Source organism: Micrasema longulum, unplaced genomic scaffold (genome assembly GCF_059751315.1).
Source record: "Micrasema longulum isolate JH-2025_06_02 unplaced genomic scaffold, ASM5975131v1 h1tg000222l, whole genome shotgun sequence".
NCBI lineage: Eukaryota > Metazoa > Arthropoda > Insecta > Trichoptera > Brachycentridae > Micrasema > Micrasema longulum.
Window position 1 is genome coordinate 339,493 of NW_028277427.1, and position 25,411 is coordinate 364,903.

The following is a 25,411-nucleotide window of genomic DNA, read 5'->3' on the forward strand; positions in this document are numbered from 1 at the left end:
TTACATATATGAAGGCGATATAGTGGCACGGCACGTCCTCGTGTTTCCATTCAAATGTGAGTTTAATGGCGCGTACGGGGAAAGAATAGCAATAAACCGGGAGTATTTCTATCTCAGATTGGCTCTCAGTGCCATCTAGCGCCGAGTGTCACCTATCGATCCTTCGCTTCGACACCGCGGCCGGCGCCGGCGGGAAACGCGTTATTCGTCATACATTGTGTGACTTGTATATCCGCGGCACTACCGCATTCATCATTGTTGACATTTCCCAGACGGAGTTGTTAATTACCGGAGAGTGAAACGCAATAACAGAATTAGTTTTTTATTCAATTTTTAGGCAATCGATCTTTGTATACGACATTTGTATTGTAATTCACTTGTTTTCATAAAACTAATTTGTTACGTGTCAGCATGATTCACAAAATAAAACAATTTTGAAGCTCGCTAAAATAGCGTCGCCGACGTTGATAAAAGTTTTGTCAATTTTTACATGTTGAATTTCATATCGCTAATTCAAATCGATAAGAACATGTTTGCAATAATTTATCTATTCCAATCATTTCTCAAAGCATTCAATCAAACTAGAAATTACTCATAATCATGGTAGCAAGTTTTAATTTTAAAGTTTTTTTTTTTTTTAAATGTAAATCGTTTTTTCTCTCGGCTTTTCCGGTTAGATGAGTTTAGCTTTTAACCCCTCCGAAGCGGCGATGTTCTTTTTAAGGGCAAGATAAAATTGAGTTTTTACGTAATGTTGTTTAACCTCACAGCAGGAAGTTTTGCAACTCCTAGTCAGTAAGCAATGAAAAGAGTATCAGAAAACAACGAGTGTCGTCGGATTAACCCAGAATCACCCACTCTAGCGAAAGGTAGAGGTATCGGTAAGCTAAAAACGATTTTAATTAAATAAATTCTCAAAGGAAAGGGAACAAAAAGTGATCGTTACACTTTGCCTTACCCTTAATGGGTAATTCAATAATGTTTCCTTTTTATCCCAACGAAGACAGATTACCAAGATTAATTAATACCTCGGAGGGATGTCTATTGTCGTTATCGACCTTGATTAAAATTTTCATCTCGGATGTTTTTTTTTACCATTCAATCTCTCTCTTATTATTCCGAGAACTGAGGGATGTCGAGCGGAACGCCCCGCTTCGCCGATACTGGACAGATACCCGATTCCCTTGCCCTCTGAACTAGCGTGTGCACGAAAGAGCAAAAGGATATATGAGTATGCTTGCCGTCATCTTGTTCAACCAAATTACGTATATGAGATTTTATTTGTCCATTTTCTGACTATCGTAGGCAACTGAAATGGCTCAAAGTTAGACAGCGGAGAGACTATCACTCCCTCTCACTTCTGTTCAATGTACTTTATAGTCCTAACGCTCCTATTTACCTGAGTGAAGAATTTCTACGCTTATCAGTTCATGGTTTACCTCTTCGTTCTAATTCTCAAGGCACTCTCTTAATACCCATCCACAATTCCTCTTTCTTCTCTAACTCATATAGTGTATATGCGGCTCGACTGTGGAATCATCTCCCACCCACCATCAAAGATGTTACTACATCATCTCTGTTTAAATCACGACTGAAGAAACATCTCCTTTCTCTTCCTTAATCTCTCCTCCTTTCTTTTTTCCTCTTTCCTCTTTTTTTTTTTTCCCATTGAGTAATAGTTTTGATTAAAGGTAATTTATAAACAAATATGTTTATTTCAATTTTTATATATCTTTAGCTTTTTAATCTTTTTTTCTATTGAATATGTTCTGTAACTTGAATTATAAAAAGAAAACTTTTATTTTATTGGTTGGTTGAAAGAAATTGCCTTTTGGCAATAAGCCCGCCAATGTACAAATTACATTATGTACAAAAAGTTAAATAAATAAAAAACGAAGGAAATACGTATTGAAAAAATAAGCAAAGAACGAATAATTTATTTTTCATTTAAAAATTTTTTTTTAAAGGGATGTTAACAGCATATTTTTACTTATGTATTGATATTTAGTAGCCAAAAGGAAGAAGTGAATTTGGATATTTTTTTTCATGAATAACTTGCGTAATAATAGTATTTCTAAATACTGTAGTTTAGAGATATGAGAATTTGAAAATTTCTCTTTGTTTGGAAAATTGTGGTAATGAAATGTTTTTAAGCGTTAATGCTTTAATTTAAATATACTTCTTTTTTCCACTTAAAAGCTAGTAGAAAATGTGATTGTTTTGCATTTCAGCCTTAAAGAATAAAAATTTGCTCAAACTTTGGTTCATCAGCCTCATGGTTTAATGGTCAGCGCGTATGCCTGCCATGCAAGAGGTCTCAGGTTCGATTCCCGACATGGTTGATAAGAAATATTTATTTGAAAGGTGATTTCATTCAAGAATATTTCATAGTCCCTAGACTGGTACTTGAAGCGTAAAACTGATCGTGTTACTTTCATGTACAAAATAATATCAAGATACGCGTGTAGCAATGCAGTGCTATATGCACCATTGAGTTTAAAAAGGAAATAATGATAATTGGTTTAACACTTACAGTGCGAATTTATATTTTATGCCAATTTTTTTTTTCAAAAAATAAAAACTATGTAAGTATGTAAATTTAAAAAAATACGCTGATTTTCGTTGACATAAATACAAACTCACACTTTAATAAAATATATTATGGTTTTGTTACAGACACATTTATGGGCGTAATTTCATTATTCCCAAAATTAATATACGTTATTCGTTTTACGTTCACGTTACTAAATATTCTTATTTTTAAACGGAAATTTTAAATTGGCCATATGGACAAATACGGGTAAATATTTTGTCGTCCGTGAATCCATATGATTTTCAAGTGACGATACACAAAAATTTACCACACATAAAATAGACTTCAATTCCAAAAGACTTCAATTCCAAAGTTCAATCGATTTTGTGGCCTTTATTTGTTGTGTTCAATGGCTGTTTTTCTCGGGGAGATCGAGAATGGAGACTAAGTACCTTGCGTTCGCCGACCGCGTATTAATTGCTTCAAGACGGCAATTCTCTCTCTACAAACAATTGACGGTAGCCGCAAAGACACCTTTCTAGTACCTACAATCTACTACATCCATAGTTTTCCGTCCCCGAATTGCTAGCATGGGACGTCAGTAGTTTTCGTCCAAAAATCAGAACGAAAGCGAACGTTAAGAACATAACATGCCTTGTCTGATGGAGTCTGTCTGTTTCGTGGCAAGATCATACGCAAAAAGAAATTAGTGCTATGGTGACGATTGATGTTTAGCTGTCGCTTTGTCCCGCCCAGAAGAACCCGTACATTTGTTTTCATTTATTGTTTTAAACAAACACACTCGTTTTTACCTGTTGTAAGAAAAGGTTCTACAATGACTATTTGGTTAAAGTAATAAAATATTCAGTATTATTTAATGGATATATACAGTGCGCAATCGATGAAATCAGGGAAAAAATTAGTCTTAGAGAGGGTGTTAAAATATATGGAGAAAAGATAGACATGATAAGGTTTGCCGATGACATCGCTCTGATTTCTAAATGTGAAGAAGAACTCACTGAGGCTCTGACCTCCACGGAGAAAATATCAAATAACAAATATAATATGAAAATAAACAGGAGCAAAACTAAAGTAATAGCTGTGGCCAGTAATGAGCAACGAATGAATATAGTAATTTCAGGAGCAACTCTGAAAAACGCAAAAGAGTTTGTGTACCTTGGAAGCAGGATCACCTGAGATGGGAGAACAAAAAGAGAAGTCGACTGCCCCATACACCAAGCAAGGCTTGCGTCAAAAAATCAAAGATTTTTTAGTCAAATAATATCAATCTAAAACTCCGCAAGCAACTTGCCAAGACATATGTATGGAGCATATTGATTTACAGTTGTGAGACATGGTGCCTTACCGAAAGAGATAAAAAAAGATTAGAGGCCTTCGAGATGTGGTGCTACAGAAAAATATTAGGAATTTGCTGGAGAGACTACATCACTAATGACGAGGTTCTCAACAGAATCGAAGAAGGTAGGCACCTAATCAAAACCATCTCAGAGAGACGAGCCCGATGGCTCAGCTACATTATGTGCCATAAGGGTTTCCTGCATGACATCATAGAGGGAATGGCTGAGGGGACAAATTATAGAAGGTGCCCTCGACGGGAATATTTAGAGCAAGTTTGCGAAGATTTTAACTACGCCTCATATATCGAGCTGAAGGGGGCTGCAGAAAATAGAGACCAATGAAGGACAAGATGAAGGGCTTTGCTGCAAACTAATCCCCGGAATTGAGACTTCAAAGAAGAAGAATAATAAAATATAACGCGTCCGGAAGAAATTCCTAAAATATGTGTATTTTAAACAACATATTCCAGCTGCTTTATTTAATTATGATCAGTTGTTATCTTTAGCAAATATTTTTTAACTTTTCTGACTGATTGCCTAATATTACTTTATAAAGGGATCAATTCATTCATTGACAGTCCAGATTTGCTGGAATTAGTGTGTTTCCGTGTACCTGGTCAACATGCCTGCTACAGATCTCATTTTTGTTCTGCGAGTTCTAAGACCAACTATCACATGCACTCTCCTTTCCCTAGGCTCCACAAGGTACAGTGCTCAGATCACAAACAGAGCGTATGGTGACGCGCTTTACATCTCATGTAATGCAGGATAGCGATAATTCAAACAGTCCTTTTACATTGTCCCGTATCTCGTGACCCTGGCCGACTGACAAATCAACACCCGCTACCATGACTACCGGATTTCGCTCGAACCCCAAGCGGCAGGGACAGCGGCTGTGAGGGACTCACTTCCAAGTATCACCAGCCGCGGCGGGGATAGGAGCTGTGCTAACTCCCCCCCTTCGTAAGCAGTATGCACGCGCATGAATGGGTGTACAACTGCAACTGTCCCTTAGGTCTGGCGCCACGCCCCTAAGAGTCCGACACCAAACGGGGTGGTACGTGTAGCTCACTCACGTAGGGCTCCACCCCCCCTTAGTACTCATGTCGGCCACACTAGGCCACGTTGGATGAGTAACCGCCAGGTATAACTACCTTACCTCATATCAAACTCCCGCCGCCGCAGCCTGTTGCCCTGAAAATCCTAAGGATAGGGTATGCTAAGCGGCGGTTTCCAGGGGTAAACTGCATGAGGTACACAGTTTACCCGCAGCAGTATTAGGACAAGGCTGATATATTTGGTTCTGGACTTGATAGTTATAAAACGAGTCTGATTTCTTTTTTTCTCTCGCAATATAATATTTTAACTTTTTTTTATGTTTAAAAATGTTTTTTTTTTTGCTTTTTCATATTTATGAATAAATTTCGTTAGTATTTTTGGTTGCTTATTTGTATTTGCCAACTTGTAACTATTGTTATAGTTATGCAATTTAATCATTTTTGGTTATGTTTTCATAAATGTACATATGTATTTTAAACAAATTATTTATGTTCAATTTATATTTAAGGTAAAAATAAATACATTTCAGTGCAGGATCTAGCGTCCCGTCACTTGCTGAAACGGGACGGGCATATAGACGTTTGTAAATAAATACGAGCACGTTATTCTCCATTCCCTATTTAGAAAGTATCTGTTTTTTTGCACCAACTGTATCAATAGTGATAATATTTCAATTTCTATATAATTATACACTTAAGGAAGAAATAATTTTTAAAGAAACCGTACATTTCAATATATGGAGTACTTGTAGTTTGTGTCTAAAAAAACAAATTATTTTATTTCCTAAATTTATTGCAACAGATAGGGAAAACCGTTTTGAGAAGGAAACCAAGGAAATTGAGGCATTTACAAAGCTTATGACTTGTCATTAACTAGATCTTCATAACTTCGTAGGTAGTGAAATTTAGCCAGTATTCAAACAATTGGATATACTAAAAACATTGTTTTTCATTTTCTACTGAAAATAGGGGAATAATGTGGTGGTAGATAAGAGATCCAAAGTTAAAACCCTACGCCTCTTTTCCAATAGTGAGTTATTTATATTCAAATCCTTAAAAATTGCCCGCAAAATTTCGATATTTAGGTGGAACATAAGAACATGCATCAATGCATAAAACTCTCCTTTTTTAAAGAAAAAAAAAATATTGGCGTTCTTATAGTTAACTCAAATATTTCAATTTTGGTGGCCATCTTCAACGAGTTGTAAATAACTGACAGTTGTAAAGATCAGAAAATGGAAATCAACTTAGTGTAGAGTGGGGTTTGAACCTCGGGCCTCAGCTCGTGAGTTCGCAACACTAGCCACGGGACAACAACCCGATTTTTTTTATTTGCTTAGCGCGTAATTATAATGTATTTTTAAATAATATACATATATTTAACCGATCATTTATAATGGGTCTGATTAGACCCATTATAAATGATCGATTGTGTGAAAAGTATTTTTTTCATATCATTTTCGTTCACTAAATCATGAAAATTTGTACACAAAACTTTATCTCACGTCTTTTCATGATTAAGGCATTATTATGATAAAAGGATAAAATTAAAAAACCCACAAAAAATCCTTAAACGTGACAAGCCACGCACGTATTTTTTTGAGCCAGCGGGCTTTATAATATTTAACGGAACTGGGTTTAAATAATTGTATTTAAGTGGAAAACTTACTTGATTTTATTTAATGTATTTTTATAATGTTGTTTTTATTTTTTTGTTTTGCTGTTGTGTTTCAATAAACGTAATAATAATTTAAAAAAATGAAAATGAAAGTACCTTTTTAATTAAAAAAAGAAGAACGCGTCTTGGCACTAAATACGAACGTTCGCATCGACGATCGTAATCAACTTCAGTTAGCCACCAAGTTCTCCACACGTCCGCGGCCCGGAGGAATGGACCGCCTGACAAATGAGACTAATAACAATCGCCTTTCCTGCCAAGGTACACTCCATATTGGAAAACTTTCCACCTCGGCCTCGATACCCTGCTCCATCTACGTACCCACGGGCTACAGCGTACGTGATTTGCCGTTGTCTCATCATGCTATCATGCGGACAGTATGGTCAAGCAAAATATCCACGTAAAGAGTCGTTCAGCTCATTATGTGATCATTTTCAAATCAAAATCAAGATTATATGGCTGCTGTTATGTATAAATTAAATTCATATATTTAAAAATGAATCGTCGTTATTACCCTCGCAAAAACTCGAAAATTGTATACGCCCTTAAGATTTATAAATAAAAACATCTTCAATGTGTTGAGTGGAAAAACAGTTAGAAGCATAGATGTGTTTTTTTATTGATTTTCCAGGTTTAAAAAAGTTTTTATTTTAACGTTTAGAAAAAACAATTATTTTTAATGGATACTAAATTAATTCATTTTCTTACGATTTCTTTAATTAACTTATTTTTAATGGATTTTTAGTAATGTAAAAATAATTTTCACTGACATTTGATACATTTTCGAAAAGCGGATTCTTAAACAAAATGCACCACTGCTGGTAAGTAGAGTAGAGTTTGACATTTGCAAAAATAATTCTTTATTCAAAAGTTATTTATTTTCAGTTTTGGAATTCAACCGTAATCAAGTTCCTAGGTACCTATGATATTTGAAAATTAGCTATTTAAACTTTTGTAATTCTATAATGAACAAGTACCTAGGTATCTACTCACCATTGAAAAGTTAAACCATCTTCTTTACGTTTATCCGAACAGCTTTTTTACGCTTTCACGACACAACCAAGCATTTCGGTTTCTAAATAAATATCAATCTCATGTCGAAACTCTCCTGGTGTTTAAAAAACGACTAAATAACGTTGGGCAGGACAGAGTGTTTGGGCATGAGTTGTGTCATAATTTTAGAGGGCTCCGGGTGCGTCTTTATCTGCTATTTTTGAGCGCACGGTGTACAAACTATTTTTGAAAAACGCAAAACATACTAGTACAGTAAATTTAATTCTGATACTCTGTCTAAAAAAAATAACAAAACTGATTGGCTTTTGAGGTGCGGATAACGGGACAGTGAAACGTCGATTTTGTCTGTTCTAACAGAAGGTCTGACATGCAGTTGTCTTTTTTGCACAGTATTGGGAAGGCATCGTAAGACAGTGACAAGAAAACAATGTTCGAATACCTATTTATCAATATTCTCTGACCTCACAATTTATGTAAACCGAAACACAAATATAATAGGCCATGTATACGTACATATTTAATTTGGACTAAATACAATAATTGATATCAAACTTTCGATTGTGTTCATTCAATATAAATATACGAGTATGTACTCAAATGAAACAATAGCCAAGCATTGCCGGGTTCAGCTCGTCCTGAATAATAATTAAAAAAAAATGTTGAAGGTTAATCTGCAGGTTCAACTCCTGGTAAAGTGGATGTGAAATATTGATTTTTAAGATTATTAAAACTGCAACGTTTCATTGTTCTTGGACTGATCACCTACCTTCATGTACCAGATGATCAAAATACGCCGCGTTTGTTTATCGATGCAGTACCTTATGCACTACTAAGTGCGAAAAGCGGAATGAAGATGACGTTTTGAAACCGTAGAATGTTTTTCGTAATCATGAAATTTCTATATTTATGTAAACATGTTCTGATTGAAGAGACGGATGTGTTTATAAAATAGTTGATTTGTAGATTTTTTAATTGTTTGATATCTTATAAAAAGCTTTGATTTCAATCTCCAAAGAATATAAATACTTACTCAATATTAAAGTTGGTGAAAGATATGCGTAAGTGCAACAGACGCGTGTCTATATTTAGGCACGAAAAAATATGAATATAATGAATTTAAGCAAAAGATAGACACTGTATTTTAAAAAAAGAATTAAAATTAAAAATAAAATGCTTTCTGCAAAAAAATCATGTTTTCGTAATACCAGCATATGTTAATTTTGTTTTTCTTTTTTTTTTCTTTTCTTTTCTTTTCATGGTCATGTCATACCATATTTAAATGCTATAAACTTATTAATAATTAAAAAAGGAATGGCCCACGCTCAGACGCTGAAGTCTTTGTGGACATTTTTTCCAATTTATGTTATGGCTCAATTTTAAGATGTATTTTTCTAAAGTGTATTTTTGTAAATTTACTTCTATGTTAATATAATATAATATGCATGGAAAAATATACAAATAAAAAAACATAACCTCCTTAAACTTAAAAAAATAATTTTCTTCTTCATTAGTCAAAACACTCGTAAATATATAATATGCTAATAAGTCTATCAAACTCTTTAAAACATAATTGGGAATGAAACATATTTGATTTATTTATGTTACCGTGAAATGCCCTGATTTTTATTCAGACCTGAATAAACGTCCAATTACCTCTAGGAAATTTATTTCTCAATTTCAGTTTTTGAAACTTTGGAAAAATTTCAGTAGCCGTCTGTGAATTTATACATCACTTAATTTTGAAGGCAAACATTCGTGTGAGAGGCGAACGAAGGAAAACTTTTGTTAAAAGTCAAAGTTCAATGAAGCGAAAGGATTGGGTCGAATCAGTGAACACTTTCAGAGATGGACGCAGATCGGAGGATCATTGTGTAGGGTGTTAAAAACATTCGAGGATATATAAAATCCAGGATAGAGGAAGAAACATAAAAGTCCTTTTCTATACAAATCCAACTCCTATCTGGGATATTTAATCTAGCACTGTTGTGAAATTGTGCACGAAAATATTCTGGGAAGTACGTTATTTATCAAATAAATAAAAAAGTAATAATTCACAAGCTTAAAACGACATGGTTTGATAAATTTCAATAAAAATCAATAAAATGTAGAGGTATTATTATTATACTCTACTTGATAGTAGCTATTTGTTAGTTCATGTAAAACATATTATGATTTAATGAATTTAATGGATTTAACGGAATTAACCTCAAGGAAAACTAAATAAAATAATTTAAGTTACTTATAATTGTTGGTTTTTACACACGAAAATACAAAGAATACGCAAATAATATTTTAGAGTGAATTTGAATACTGGTGAAGACAGAGAAGGGCGAGTGACGTGTTATGCGCCCTTATATATGTCCATTGGGCACTGTGGCCATAGACAACAACACATCCTCGTCTCTTACTCTCTGGTCCCCACAAAAATATGTAACTAGACGTTGCATAATAATATTTTTTGCAATGTAGTTGTTGAAAAGAAGTATCAGAAAATTCTTTAAAAATGAATGATATGAAAATGTTCATATTCACACGTGAAAATATATTTATTTATATGTGATCATAAACTAGTTCAAAAGATGAATGTTCTTAAACTCCCTGAAATCCTCAATTCAATTCTCAAACGATAATGTTTATGTACAAACTCATTAAGTTTAATATTTTTTTTTTAAATATTAAGCTACGATTAAAATTAAAAAGAAGGAAAAATAAAACAAACCTAGGACAAAATAACAGACTTGAGACAAGAAGAATCTCCTTATTCAAGAAAAATGCATTATTAGGGAAAAACAGGCTGATAATGAAATTTGAAGAATTTGTTTGCTCAGTTTCTTAAGTGTTTACTCCTATCTCATATTTTTTTAATGTCTTTTTGAATGAAATAAATGCATAATTATCAAACTCTTTTGTAATATTAAAAAAATCCATTTGTATAGGACAACCTTTAAACGTTTTTAATTAGAGTAGCTTTCTATATTCATTCTAATATTAAATTTAATATTATTTTAACAATAAAAAATAAAATATTTACGCTTAAATACGTATTATGCAAAATATAAAAATATGGGTCAAAAACTTACATTATCAGTTTTAAAAAATCATGTACAGATCAAAAAAATATTTCCTTTTTACAAACAAAAAATTGCATGAACGTTAATATTATAGATACTGAAATAAAAGGAAATCACGAGGAAGATTTTATTTCACAAAATAACACTGGTATTGTGTTTACCCTTTGTAGTATATCTGAGTGGAATTTCAGGACGATGCGATTCCCGATGTATTTGATGATATCTGTCAAATGTAAATTGGAAATTTTTCATCTTTCAAAGTGATATTTTCAAATTATTGTTTCATTTCTGAATATACACTGAAAAAAACTTTTAACATTTTAACCAGCTTTTGATTCCTTTGCAAAATAACTGTTACAGGTCAGATATTTATTATCGGTAAGAAATATCTTTGTTGAAAGAAATTGTTATACAAGCTTGTCAAATAAATGTTTGGTTATAAAAATGCAAATAAGAATATTCAGGATACCGAAAAATAGTTTAAGAACCAAACAATCTTTGTACTTTATCTTTTGTACGCATTTTTCAATGTCGATCAATAATCCATAAAAAGGTTCTGCAAGTTTACGGAAATGAAAAATGATTTACCCTAATGGCACATTCTCTTTCATTTTAAACTACTTCAACAATCCACAGTTCTATTGCTATTAATTTTTTGCTCATTTCCCTTATAGATGGTGGAAATAGATAATAAATATTTATGACGTAGTACTCAAAGTATCTTTGTTTAAAAGTGGTATATGTTTGTATCTTTTTGAGTTGTATTTGTATTGAGTTGCTTTTTACATTAGCTTTGATAAACCCCAGTTTAGTTTGTTCCTAAGAATGGTTAAAACTATATTCACATACTTAAGTTAGTACATATTTAAAAAAAAATATTTTGGTTCGCTTTTTGAAATAATTTGGTTTAGAGAAGAAATGAAAATTAACTGATATTATTTATTATGCGTGAAATAAGATTTTTCCAAAAATAAAATTTTGTTATTAGTGTTACACAGTTTTATTATTTGACAACAACACTACTACAGTTTCGGGAGAGCACTCTTCCCATTAAGGGGAAAACTTAAGTACATCTTTATGGAATCCTCGATATACAATTTATATATCACAACTAGATAGAATACATAATCGATTCCTGATACTTCTGGATCGTAAATCTCTTACATATTTTGAATCGTATAAAGACTCTTCTTTCTTTTATTGTTTAATTTCCCTAACTAAACGTAGAAGCAATTTTGATCTGTCTTTCCTATTCAAAATTTTAAAATTGTTTATCGATAGTCCATATCTCTTGGAGCGTATTTTAATCAATTGTCTCGTAAAGTCAACACGACATGTTTATTTTTTTTTTAATTCATTGTTTAAAAAAAATTATGCTCACAACTCGTTTATTTATCGTAGCTGCTCCAAATTTAATTTACTTTGTCCCCATTTAGATATTTTCAAAACAAAATCTTGTGGCTTCATAAAAAACTTTTTGAAACACTGTAAAATGAAACATTTGTCGGTGTGTAATAAGTTTATGTTCCTTTAAATATCTTTATTTTATCATATGAAAATTTTGAATTGGTCAACTTTATTTTAAAAATCCCTCTCCTCCACTCCTCCACTCTATTTTTTTATCCCGTAACCTTCTTACGAGCTCTTTTTTTTCTCATGTCTTATATAATATATTCTTTTTCTCATAAATTTTTTCAAACATTTCTATAAAATACTAAAACATTTAAATACATTCTGGATTGCCTACCTAGGGAGCTACTTAGATCCAATTTTGTTGCGACATAGAGAGAAAACATTTTTGAATTTGTAAATGTTACACGGTGTGTAAAATGGCCACTTACCTAGGCCAATGACAGGTCAAAAGCCCTTAAATGCCTTGACTTCCATATTACCTCCTCAAAAGTGTTTTTCTCTGTATTGCGATAAATTTAAATTATATTCAATTTGGTTTACCAATGCAGTGCCCTGTGCATCAGTGGGTGTGAAGAGGCGGATGATAATGATGATGATTTCTTCAATGTCGACGGCTTGTTCTACATTTTTTTGTTTCTTTCTTTATTAACATTTTCTTTCAAGCTTGGATATTTATTGTACCAACTCTGAACCAATAAAAGGTTTCCACGTAATAAACGCCATGGTTAAAAAATATTCTGTGGACTTTTTTGTTGATGATATGAATGTTTTTGTTCCAGGTAAGGCAGTATCTGTGAGGGCAGGAAGGTTGCGCATGGGGACAGATGCAGGAGCCGGCTGCGCGATGCGGCTCCTTCTGTATCTCGCGGCTGCGCAGATCGCCTTGGCGGGAGGTAGGCCTTATCACTTCCTTCAGAATGATATCCCAGTCCCGAAGCATAGACTTTTCTGTAGACTTTATAATCTAATCACGCAAATTGCATCCCGTTAAGGGTGCCATAGGTAAAAAAAGCTTTGTTTAAACGTGTTGCAACAGAGAGGGAAAACATTATATGAATAACTCCCTAGAGAGGAATTCCAGCCAGTCTGCAAGCATCTGGACATACTCAAACATTGTTGAATTAACTACCTCGTAAAAAAAGAAGCATAAAAATTGAAAAATTGTATTCAGGCGTTGCCTAGTAGGTGATTTGATTCAGCCGGATGTATCTCACCCGCATGATAAAGGTTTTGGCTCCTTTACTTCACAAAAGTCAACAAATGGAAGAGTTGAGGAAATGTGGATATTTGAACATGAGCAGAATGGTGAATATAACACACTGTTTAAAGTGACCACTTAAACCAGCCAATGACAGGTCATAGGCCCTGTAAATGCCTAGACTCCCAAATTCCCTTCTCAAAAATGTTTTCCCTTTCTGTTGCAATAAGTTTAAATATGTATAACTCCCGAGGGAGGAAATCCAGCCAGTCTGCAAGCATTTGGACAAACTCAAACATTGTTAAAAAATATTTTGTTTTGAGTCTGCCATCATAAAAAAGAAGGACGTTTCTACATAAAACAAAAAACGGAGAAAATAAATATTTTGGAACTAAGAGATTGAAAAATTTGCTGTGTGAAAAATACTACAAAAATTAAGTATATTATTATGCAACAGTATGTATTATGGTTTGCCCTAACGTTATATGTTTGTTAATTTTAATAAATTTTACGTAATATATTTAAAAATTAACATTTTCATCTTCTTTTTAGTAAAAAATTACAAAAATATATGTTACACTTCAATGAAAAGACGTTTCAAGCTAGAAACAACCTTTTTATTTAGTAATTAAGTAAACGTCTTTCTTTTTTAGTGTTAATATGCCAATTGATTCTATTCAACTAAATAAAATAGACGCAACTGGCCATTTGCTGTTTTTAAAACTATTAACGCCACTCTAATAATCAATTTACTTTGAAATTACCGGCAGATCTTAAATTAAATTGAAAACAAGTAGGTATATTCATTTCAGAAGTTTTTAAAAAAGAAGTAGAAGAAAAAGTAAGTATTTTAATAAGTTTTTAATAATTACATAGGTCAGAACAGCCTTTTATATTTATTAATCTTCAAGACTTTTTGCAGTTAAGTCTCATTTATCAGTAGAGATAATAGGGTTGTGGTTATTTTAGGAAGATAGATGTATTTTTAGTAGATGCGTATTTTTTTCCTGATTCCAAATACGTATTTGACTCAATTTATTAAAAAATGTAGATGTGTCCTTTTTTCTTATGACGGCAGAGTTAATTATGACATTTAATAGAATTTGGATTATAGTACACTTTGCTGAAGTGCATTGACTAAAAAAGCCATTATAACTGCATACGGAGTGCATAATAGTACTCTAACATGATCTCTTATATTTTATAATTCGTCAAGACTACCACAATATGAAATGTGGCAGTCACAACGTATTAATTATCACCACATATTTAGTGTTAAAATCAACAATCAAAGATATTTATGATATTTATAAATATCAAAATCTTAAAGTCGTTTTTCTTAGTTTGACGCATTTAAACTTGTGAAATTCTAGACTGGGGATGCAAAATAACAGTTTTTTTTATGTGTTGGTAAGGCATCCAAAATAAAATTGAAACGGATTGATATTTTACATTTATTTATAGAGACTAAAGTTTGAAAATGTCTTAAAAAGAGCACCTATATCTCGTAAGAACATTTTCAAACTCTAGTTATCAAAACCAGTTTGATAATGTCCTTACAAGACAAAATGCGTCACATTATAAACTCTTGTATAGTCATAAATAAATGTGGAACATAATGCAATTAAATTTTATTTTCGATACCTCACTAATATAAGGAATGAAATTCAACCAACTCACTGCATTCATAATTAGTATGTTTTATTTAAAAAACCTTTTTTTGATCACACGAAATGTTATTCAGAACAATCAAGACCGTAAAATTTGAAATACTGTCAAGATAAATAGTATCTTAATCAATTATAATGAAAGAGATGAAGTTGTTGAACATATGTAAAAAAATGTAATATTTTCAAGTAATTTGAAAATGATGACGACGATTTGAGGGCAAATTAAATATGTTTTGTGTAATATAGATTTTAAACAAAAAGCGGACAATATTGTCCATGCCCAGGACCTATTATCTTGGTGTCAAGAGAAATTCGGAGGACAGGACAATGAGTCGAAACATTGTAGATATAGACGGGCAGCCCATCTCCGCAAGACAATGGATTACCTCTACAAGCGCGCGCGGGCGTATTGCCCTTGTGTGAATTTCAGTATTGTAGACGCCAAGCATTTTTTCTACCGAAAATGACTGCAGAAATACCCGTTATATTATTTAGTTCTTTCTCCAACAATTCAAATACATCTAGGTTTAAAACCAGTAATATTTTTCAGGAACTCGCTCGTAACGCGCGTCGTCATGTCTTACTACAATCCAATAGGGAAATATCACACACTACGAATATCGAAAAAATATTTGAAATGGATTTAGAACAATTAATTGTAGTTTCGAAATCAATATGGATATTGCGAAGAAATGTTTTCATACTTAAATGTAAATTAGAAATTATATAAAAAAACGTTACAGGAAAAACGCGACGTGTTTGGTCTTGGTTGTTGTGACTTCAAGATTTGCGATAATGTTCTCAACAAATTACAATTGCCACATACAAATAAACATGAATCGTGACGTATTAGAGGCGTGGTCGATGGAATGACCGTTTTTGCGGAAATTGAAAATTACAAATTTAAAAATATTTTTTATGCTACTAATAATTAGCAAAAACCTTTTTCTTTATTGGACATTATTTCATACACCTTTATTACTTTTAAAATGTAAAAAAAAGGTGATGTTTCCATATTGTTGTATCATCTCGATGGTCTTACCTGCGCTTTGAGGCTACGGAGCCAGTACTAAAAATATTGTCTGATCTGTTGTATTGTCTTTGGGTGAACCCAGCTTAAAAGACATGTGACTAAACATAGTCACATCAACTTTTAAATTAAAATCCTTAACTGGTTTTAAATAATTCACCACGGACTTAATATTTTTACCATATTTAATCGTATCCTAAAACCGCTCTATTCATCAAACTCCTCCATGTTTATGTTGGAGCGTTTATCTTCAATATCTTTGGGATTATCTCAAATGGAAGGTACTTTTTCACAATTCAGTCGCTTCTTATGATGGCGGCATTATGTACGGTAAAAGAGCAGAAAATATTCTAATTCCGAAAAAATGGTAATTCTTGATATATGTTTCCCCACGATTTATCATAAACACATGCGTATGGAGTAGTCAATTAGTTTCTTCTCTTTGTTTCCTTGTTCTAATTTTTTTAGATGATCTGTCTTTGTCTTCCTCAATTAATCTTTTTCACTCAACATATTAAAGTACTTCCATTTATTTTTTCCGAGAGTGTGGTTTCGCTATTTTTTTCCGAAAATATTTTCGAGGGTTTAAAACGGTTTGTTTATTTTTACGGCGTCAAATTTTCAAGAACACCACTGGTACCTACTGTCGTAAATCATCCTCTACTCTTCTCCCCCATTTTTTCCAGTAGAAATTAAAATACTTGAAAATATTTCATTGTGATTTTTAAAAAATAAAAACTTGTACTACCGAAAAAATGTATTTAGTAATAATTAGGGCAGGGCGTAGAAGGTTTTGCATCGATTTGAGTTAGTTTTTATTTTGTAGATGCCATACTTTGAACTCGATACTTCATATTTAAGAATTAAATTGAGGTCAAATTGATTTTAAAGGCATTTCAAAGTTAATTAAAAAACAATGATTGATTTTTCATTTAATAAGAGTGTTGTGGGGTATTCAAATGAGACTGGTCGGACATTTAATTTAAGAATTTGACTAGCTTTGAGTTAAAGAACCATTTTAATTTACTGTTTGAAGAAAAAAACGAACATTTAATACGTTTTGTGGAATTATTATTTCAATGCTAGGACACTGGAAAATCTTACTCTTCTATATTTGTGCACTTGAAAACGTATTTAAGCGAAAATACTCAATTAAAAAAAAAAAAAAAAAAATGTTGTAAACCATGTCATATTGAACACTTACGTTTTAACAAAATAAAAATAATGTTTGAAGACAAAAAAAAATGTTACTGGTGAAACAAAGCTATAAATACCTCATAGTAACTCCGCGTAAAACATTAGTTTTCATAGACAGCAAAAGAAGATATTTTTTTTTTAAATACTTTTGTCTATATATATTAAATAAAAATGTTTAGCTACATGCTATTTTTAAATTATAGGTGATAATGGAAATTCAAAATTTATGTCATTTTTCCGCTTTGCATGGATTAGTGTTTTTGTCAGTAATTTTTTAGGTAATTTGATCAATGACACAACTTGGTGCATTTCATACACGGTGTTTCAAGGCCAGATTGCAAAACTTTAGAGGAACATTTCTCATGGTAAACTTACAAAATATCCTAACAAACTTTAAAAAAAAATCATATTTTTTTAAAGTTTACAACCAAAGTGGAATGTATCCTTTATTTCTCGGACGAGCATCTCTTCCACCAGCCCCTATCCTTACCTCACCCAGCCGCTTCCTTTGTCCGCGTCCGGTGCGTATTGCTTCGTTGATCATCGTGTTTTATTTTTTTGTAGGGGAGGGTTAGGAGTTTGTGAAAGAGATGAAAATGTGATGGTACTCAATTTTAAGATTATATAAAAAAAAAGAATTTAGGTTTACTTTTAATTTTACCCTGAAGGTTTGCGGTCTGACCCTAAAACACCGTGTATAAATTGCACCAAGTTTTGTCATAAAACAAAAATAAACAAAAAATTATTAAAAATAAGCGAAATTAATTTGTTTCTCCCTACTAACTTGAAAGTCTTTAAATGGTTTTCTACACGCGGATAATAGTACAAATGCAGTACTTTTGGCGCTCTCAATATGAAGGTGTTTTAATTATACTAAGTAATCCTTAGTGATACTTACTTGGTCCTAAACTGACGGTGGCGGTAGGTATTTCTAATCCCTATCCGTATTCCGGTACCTACATAAGCTCTTAGGATTACAGAATACTTTGATAATTTCGTTTCATTCATCTGTTTATTTGGTAATGGCATAGCATACTACGGTTTACCCGCATTTTGCAAGGCATTAAAAGATTATTTTTTTAACGTTTTAATCGACAGCTATTCAAGATATTTTTTGTCATTGATCAGCGCTCTATGAACATAATTTCATTGTCTGGATAAAATTGATTACTGAATACAAGATAATGATATTTTTTGTGAAAATATTTGGAGAAACTTGAAAACGTTATTGATACTTTTTTTATGTATTATTAAACCGAAGTTTAATATACATACACAAATGTTTACTTTATGACTAATAGTTACTTAAACTCAACCCAAAATATATATCAAATTAACTGGACTCGGCAATGCTTTGCTATTGCTAGATTTAAGAACATTCTAGTATTTAAATTAATATTTTTTAAAGTTTACTTTGAATTTATTTATTGATGTAGTTTTGATAGTTTTTAGTTCATCGGTGAGATTATTGTAACTTTTTATACCTTTGAAGACAAAGCTATTTTGACCATGAATTATGTGGAATTTAGGGATGTTAATATTATTTTGGTATCAAAGTGACTTATTTTTTCTTCCTTATAAATTTGTAAAATGGAATTTATTTTATAAATAGTGTCCACTGTATGAACTTTAAATAATTTATAAATAATTTCTCTAGTGAATGTTAAGGTTTTCTTTAAAATCACATTAATAATTAATCTTTGTACTATTTGAAGGGGGTTTAATATATAAGCATATACACCACCCCACCTCACCCAACAATACCGTATTGTAAAAAAGATTGTACAATTGAGAAATCAGCTATTTTTAAATTATTTAGTTTTAAAATATTCCTTAGTCTAATAAATATGAATATTGTACTTTGATGTTGTTTTTGCTTTTATTTCCCATTATTTATGTACCGGTAGTAGGTAGAGATAAAACTCCAAATTATTATGTTATTGGATGGTTCAAATCATATTTTAATGCGCGCTCTTATGTGTATTCTCAGTTTTCAAACAAGCTCTTGGGTGTGTGTTGCCCCACGAGTTAAAGTTGCAAACTTCATTATACGTAAAAACGTCTAAGTTGCAACGCAAAGTTTATCTCAATATTATTAGCGCTGATTCTGGTGTGTCGTCTATCGACTGAACTGCATAGCACACGAGCTGAGAGTTAGTTTATAGTTTGACGTATTAGCACAGAAGACCATGCAAATTCGCTTCGCTTGTATAACGGTACTCCTTCAACCGCAAAATCACATCCACCTAGTAAGAGATTATCTAATAAGCTACGTCATTGAACCGTGCAAATGTGTCTTTATGATTCTAACGACTTTAGACACATAAATACACAAATTATACCAAAATGTTTGCTTTTGTTCTGTAAAAACAAAAGGTTTCGTTATGTAACACAAAAATATTATAACTGTCTATTTATCATAGAAGTAAAAATTCATTAACCTTTTTCTTGTATACCCGCGAACAGGCCGTGCCTTTGTAGTATTTTTTTGTTTACTATTTTTATTATCAATATTTATTTCATTGCTATGTATTAATATACTTTTTTTTTAATATTATGTTTAACTTCTTATGTAAACTGTAAAAAAACAAAAAAAATAATTGAAAAAAAAATAAATAAAAAAGCAGTTTGAATTATTCCTTTGATTATTTAAGGATAACATAATTCAGTTAATATCAATATCAGATATTAGGAGACACAGTTTTAAAAATAAATTAATCATTGTAAAATAAAGAAAAGTATAAGTTTGACTTATTAGTTGGTTTTGATATCAAGCATTTTATTTTAAGTTAAAATTTTACGTCAATTAAATCTGGAAATTCGGTATTTTTTAAAAATATATATTAATATTATTAAATTATGGAGAATTTTTTTTTTTCATTTATTGCAAAAAATCTAAACAAAATAAGTTTAAAATTACAAAATGGTTGGGTCATATATAATTAACAATAACGTTTCTACCTCTCTAATAGAGTGAAAACTCGTGTTTAGAGAGGAAGTTCGTTTTACATTTATTTTTATACATATATATATAGTATCAATACACATTTATTTTATTTACATTTTATTTTTACTGTTTAAAAACAGATTTCTAAAAACAAGAACTTATATTCTAAAAGACACAATTTTCGCTGTATGTTCAGGCTAGGGTGAGTCTCATGTGTTTTTTTATTATTTAGATGAAAATATTTTAATATTTGGTATTGATTTTTAGATATCAGGAAGAAAAACATATGAATAATGATTGAAATATGCATTTGTATTGCATCTGTGTAATGTTTAATTATTTGGAAATCTAGAATTCAAAGAATTTTATTCATAAGTGTTTTTTTTTTAACATTTGGATAAAAGATGATTTTCTAAAGATGGCATCAATTGAAGGTTTATCTCGTTTTTTAGAAATTAAATTTAATGGTTAGGTTCTAGGTTTTTTTTACACAATTTTAGCGATGCTTTTTTGCACGATTAAAAGTAGACGTAAATTTGAAGTAAGAAAAACATTAATGTGCAGTGTATTCAATTCACTGCCGGAATTTTTCTCCTAAATCTAAAAGGGGCTTACTTAAAAACATGGTACAAAGTTATGTCTGGGCTATAGTTAAAAATTTCTACCAGGTAAGGCCCGACCAGTTTGCACATCAGCTAATGCGTGTGGCAATAATTAAATAATAAAAACGTTACTTTTATATATATAAAAATAATACAATGGATAAAAACTAATAAAAAAAAATCGTTAAAAGAAAAATCATAACGTTTTAGACTCCGTAACGATCAAACAAACGTTGACTTATTTTTAAAATTACATAAAATAAAATTTTATAAAAAATAAATTTAAAAAATTAAAAAGCATTTTTATAAATTCAAACAATAAAACACAAAGCTGCAACACATAACTACACCAATTACGGGTTTCACATATGAACAGTTCAAAACATAAAATACATAACATCAAAAAAATGGAATAGGAAAACAGGAAAGGAAGAGATGATAAAAAACGTAGGAAGGGCAAGTTAATAAATACTACGTAATAATAAAAAAACTAAATTTTAAAAAAAGGACCAAAACTAATAATTACAAATTTTGCTCGTGTAATTTTTATTGAATTTCAAGTCCTAATATAAAAAAAATTTTTGATCTTAAATATTGTTCAATAAATACGTTAGGTGAATGATATTAATGATAAATGAGAAATGAACAAAAGTTTTTTATGTTAAAAAATAAGATGAAAATATATCGCGATGTTAAAAACACGTTTTCAGTTATGCTAATGGATATTAATTTTTGACGCATGTGTCCGAGACATTTTTCGTGTTTATTTTTAATATTAAAGAGAAGAATTTCGGTAAACGGTTTACGAAAATAATTTAATCTTGGCGAATATAAATATATTATGAGTCTTTGCGGGTGTCAAAAATGTGTACTGTGTATTTTTTCCCCGAATTCTTTTTTCGAGCTTAACCGTCGTTCCCGCAAAAAACTTAGCCCAACACTTTGGGTAAATGGTAACAATTTCAAATATTTGATTCACGTACCGCTAAAATAAATTATAAACATGCCAAGCGCAGCTGTGAGGAAACAATCCACGAATAAATGCTGAAAGGGGTAGGTGAGGCTCACAAAGGGTCGGCCAGGGTGGTGATTACAGCCCCCGTCGACAATGAGAAATTAAAAACACCCTTTGTAGGTGGTTGAACATTTCACGTGAAACGAACACGACATAATGGACAGGTGTAAATCGGGAAAAATTAATACGTGTACATTAAGCTATCATCGTTGAACTGACGTTGCTCATCTGGAGACACCCGAAGAGCACAAATAAGTACTCAGAATTGCTATGAATAAATAAATATATGACACGTTTTCTTAATAATGCATTCGGCCTTCTATGCGTAAGGGCACACACGTGGAGCCCTTGATTCAATTTCCAGTTAGAGTACAAAAAATTATTTCGAGTTTTATTTAGTTTTATGTATGCATATGTAAAAAAAAATTCAAATTAAAAAACTCAAAGATGGCACATCTCCAAAGTTTATGTAATAAAATAGTGACATTTTTAAGGTTGCGTAATATGTTACGTCTATGTCCAGACGTATGAATAAAAAAAATTTTGAGAGAAAAAAAACCGGAATTCTTAACTAAAAAATTTGGAAGAATTCTTAAAAAGGAAATCTAGCGAGGATAAGTCAGCCTCGTAGGGGAGTGATTGGCGTATTTACCTAATGTAATGATTTTTGAGGTCCTAAGTTCAATGTTTTGAATTTAGTTTAACACTGTAATAATTCACTGTCTCTGAACTGGTACCTAAAACCTCAGTCTGATCGCCTTACCTTCATGAAACAGATGATCACCACGGCGAGGATAAGTCGACCTTGTAGGGGAGTGATTGGCGTATTTACCAACAATGCTATTTGAGGTCCTAAGTTCAATGTTTTGAATTAAGTTTAACACTGTAATAATTTACTGTCTCTGAACTGGTACCTGAAGCCTAAGACTGATCGCCTTACCTTCATGAAACAGATGATCACCACTGCGGAATTCAAGGCAATAAAAAAGCAGATGAAAAGGCTCGAGAAGCTACTCTCAAGAAAACAGTTCCTGATTTTACCAGATTGCATTTAAGTTTTGCTAAAAAGAAAAGAAGAAGCAAAACTCGCAACGACCGGTATTTAAGTGAAACTACTGGACAGGTAACTAAAATATTTTTTCCAAAAATCTTTAATGCCTTTGATTTCAAGAAAACGCAGCAAGTTGACTACGAACTGACTCAAATCCTTAATGAGCTATCTTCACCGTTTCAAGCTTATAGAAATCAAAAACTGTCCATGTGATGACAAGACATACCAAGATGTCCCTCATTTGTTGATGCATTGTTCCATTTTCAGCTTAGTAGGAATGCAGCTAGAGACGCGATGTAGAAGTCTGGATGAGGACCTACTCGTAGAAGATATCGTAATAGTAATAAATCAAAGGAACTTATCGCATGGGAATATCATACATGGTAAAAATAGTAGAAGTAATTGTTGAAATAAATACAAAAAGGACATAAAATGCCGAACACTCTCAAAGTGGAACGAAAGGTCTGTTGATGTCTGTCAATAGTCCGGCTTCTCCTGAATGAGTTTTCTGTGGTTTCCTCTTCTTAAAGCAAATGCGGAGAAGTTCCTTAACAAGGCCATAGCCAATAACCCCACCAGATCCTCACACTAAAGTCAAGAGTAATAAGAAAGAACACACTTTTTGTAGTTAATATAAGCCTTGTACATAACAAGCAAGGCAAAAAAATAGGCGACTTCCATATAAAAAAAAAAAACAGATGATCGAGGTACACCGGTTTTGGTTTTCCAGTCAGTGGCCTAGGCACCATCGGGTAGGATTATTATGATTACGATTAGGATTGTAAACTGATCTGAGAATATTTTTTATTAATCAAGTTACAAAAATCTATTTGGCGAATTAAGATTTCCTATTAAAGGGATGAATGAAATTCGCATCTATAGAACTTTTCTCCTAAAAATTCCTCATTGTAATTAATGTACAAATGGTTTTTTGTATTATTTTATCTTAGGAGTATAAATACCAAGTCGTATTTTTCAATTTACCTTTCGCATAGTTGACCGAGCAAGGAGAAAGATCACCCTTCTTTAATGTATCAAATATTTGCCCGGAAACCGGAAATCCGTTTCTAATCCATCAAAATTGCAAAATTCTTTTCACCTTCGCTCCACAGATGCGTGGCTGACAAAATACCCTTTTCCCAATTTGTATTTCCGTTTGCTTTTAACAAAACTGCTTTAGATTTTAAGGGAATTGGTATTCTAGAATTTTAGTCCAATGGGTATTCTATCTAACTTACTCTTGTACGTAGAAAAAAGAAATACTTTTTCGTATGATTAGGGCTGTCAAAAAACTAAGTAAAATTTGGTCAATTAAGTACTGTTTTTTGGTATTTGGATTGTTAAAATACTATTTTCATGGGTACAAAATAACAGCAAATATTTTTTTAGGAATCGAAGAAATGCAAAGGATTCTTTAACTTATTCATTTGACCGGTTTAAGCGGTTTTACCGTGTAACGAATATTTTGATTTTAGCATACGTAATACATAGTATGAATTAGTATATCATCATTAAGAAGTATCATATTCGCTTCATAACATTTCATTTATCGGCCTCGTGATGTAATGGTCAGAGCATTTGCCTACCATGCAAGAGGTATCGGGTTCGATTCCTGACATATTTTATATGAAATATTGGTTTTAAAGGATGTTTTTCAAAGTCGCTGGTTGATGTGAAATATTTATTTTAAATGGTGTTTTCACACTAGAATATTTCATAGTCCCCGGACTGGTACCTGAAGCGTAAGACTGATCATCTAACTTTAATGTAACAAAAAAAAGATCATGATACGCTGCGATTGGTGTACTAATGCAGTGCCCTATCTACCATTAGGTGCGGAAAAGGAATGATTATGATGATAAACATTTCATAATGAATTATTTTTAAAATAAACACTTTGAGTATTAACATATTACAACAGAGATGAAGAACATTTAAGAGAAGGTAATATAGAAGTCTAGGCATCTACAGGGCTTATGACCTGTCAATGGCTGGTTTAAGTGGCCACTTTACACACCGTGTAACATTCACCATTCTGCCTATATTTGAACATCTATATTCGCTCAATTCTTTCATCTGTTGGTGTTTGTGAAGTTAAAGATGTGTGTTAATATAAACAGCTCCCCAGGGAGTTGAATCCAGTCCTTGTCTACAAAAATTTGGACAAACTCAAAATACTTTGAGTATTAGTAACACCAATAAAATAATACAAAAACGTTTAACACTAGTAACACAGTTGATATTTTTATGGTTATTCAACTTATATACGAGTTAAACTTCATTGTAAATCATACAAACCCGTTGATGTTTGTTTGATAAACTATTCATTTATATTGCGTGTACCATCTAGACCAACAGGACAATACCTTCTGTTTTACATAGACAACGCGTTAACGAACTATTTGAAACAATTTACAATACCTAGTCTATACGAGTAATATAACAATAGATTTTTCGAGGTTAATATTTTTTATGACAATGTACGTAAATTTAAGTCAAAAATCGTAAGATTATTGAGAGAAGCCGATATTTATTTATTTTCATCATTATGTACATATCTTTTTATTTCTAATCTT

At 31.8% G+C, this 25,411-nt stretch overlaps 1 protein-coding gene across 1 annotated transcript in view; it reads left to right on the forward strand.

The window, feature by feature from the left end:
- The first annotated feature begins 270 nt into the window (after window positions 1–270).
- The window catches only part of mmd (disintegrin and metalloproteinase domain-containing protein mind-meld), a 673,422-nt gene continuing 648,281 nt past the window's right edge, over window positions 271–25,411 (forward strand). Inside the window, exons 1-2 of the mRNA XM_088243654.1 lie at window positions 271–881; window positions 12,905–13,018. Of these exons, the coding sequence (XP_088099780.1) occupies window positions 803–881; window positions 12,905–13,018 (193 nt within the window). The 5' untranslated portion in view covers window positions 271–802. The remainder of the gene's footprint in view (window positions 882–12,904; window positions 13,019–25,411) is intronic.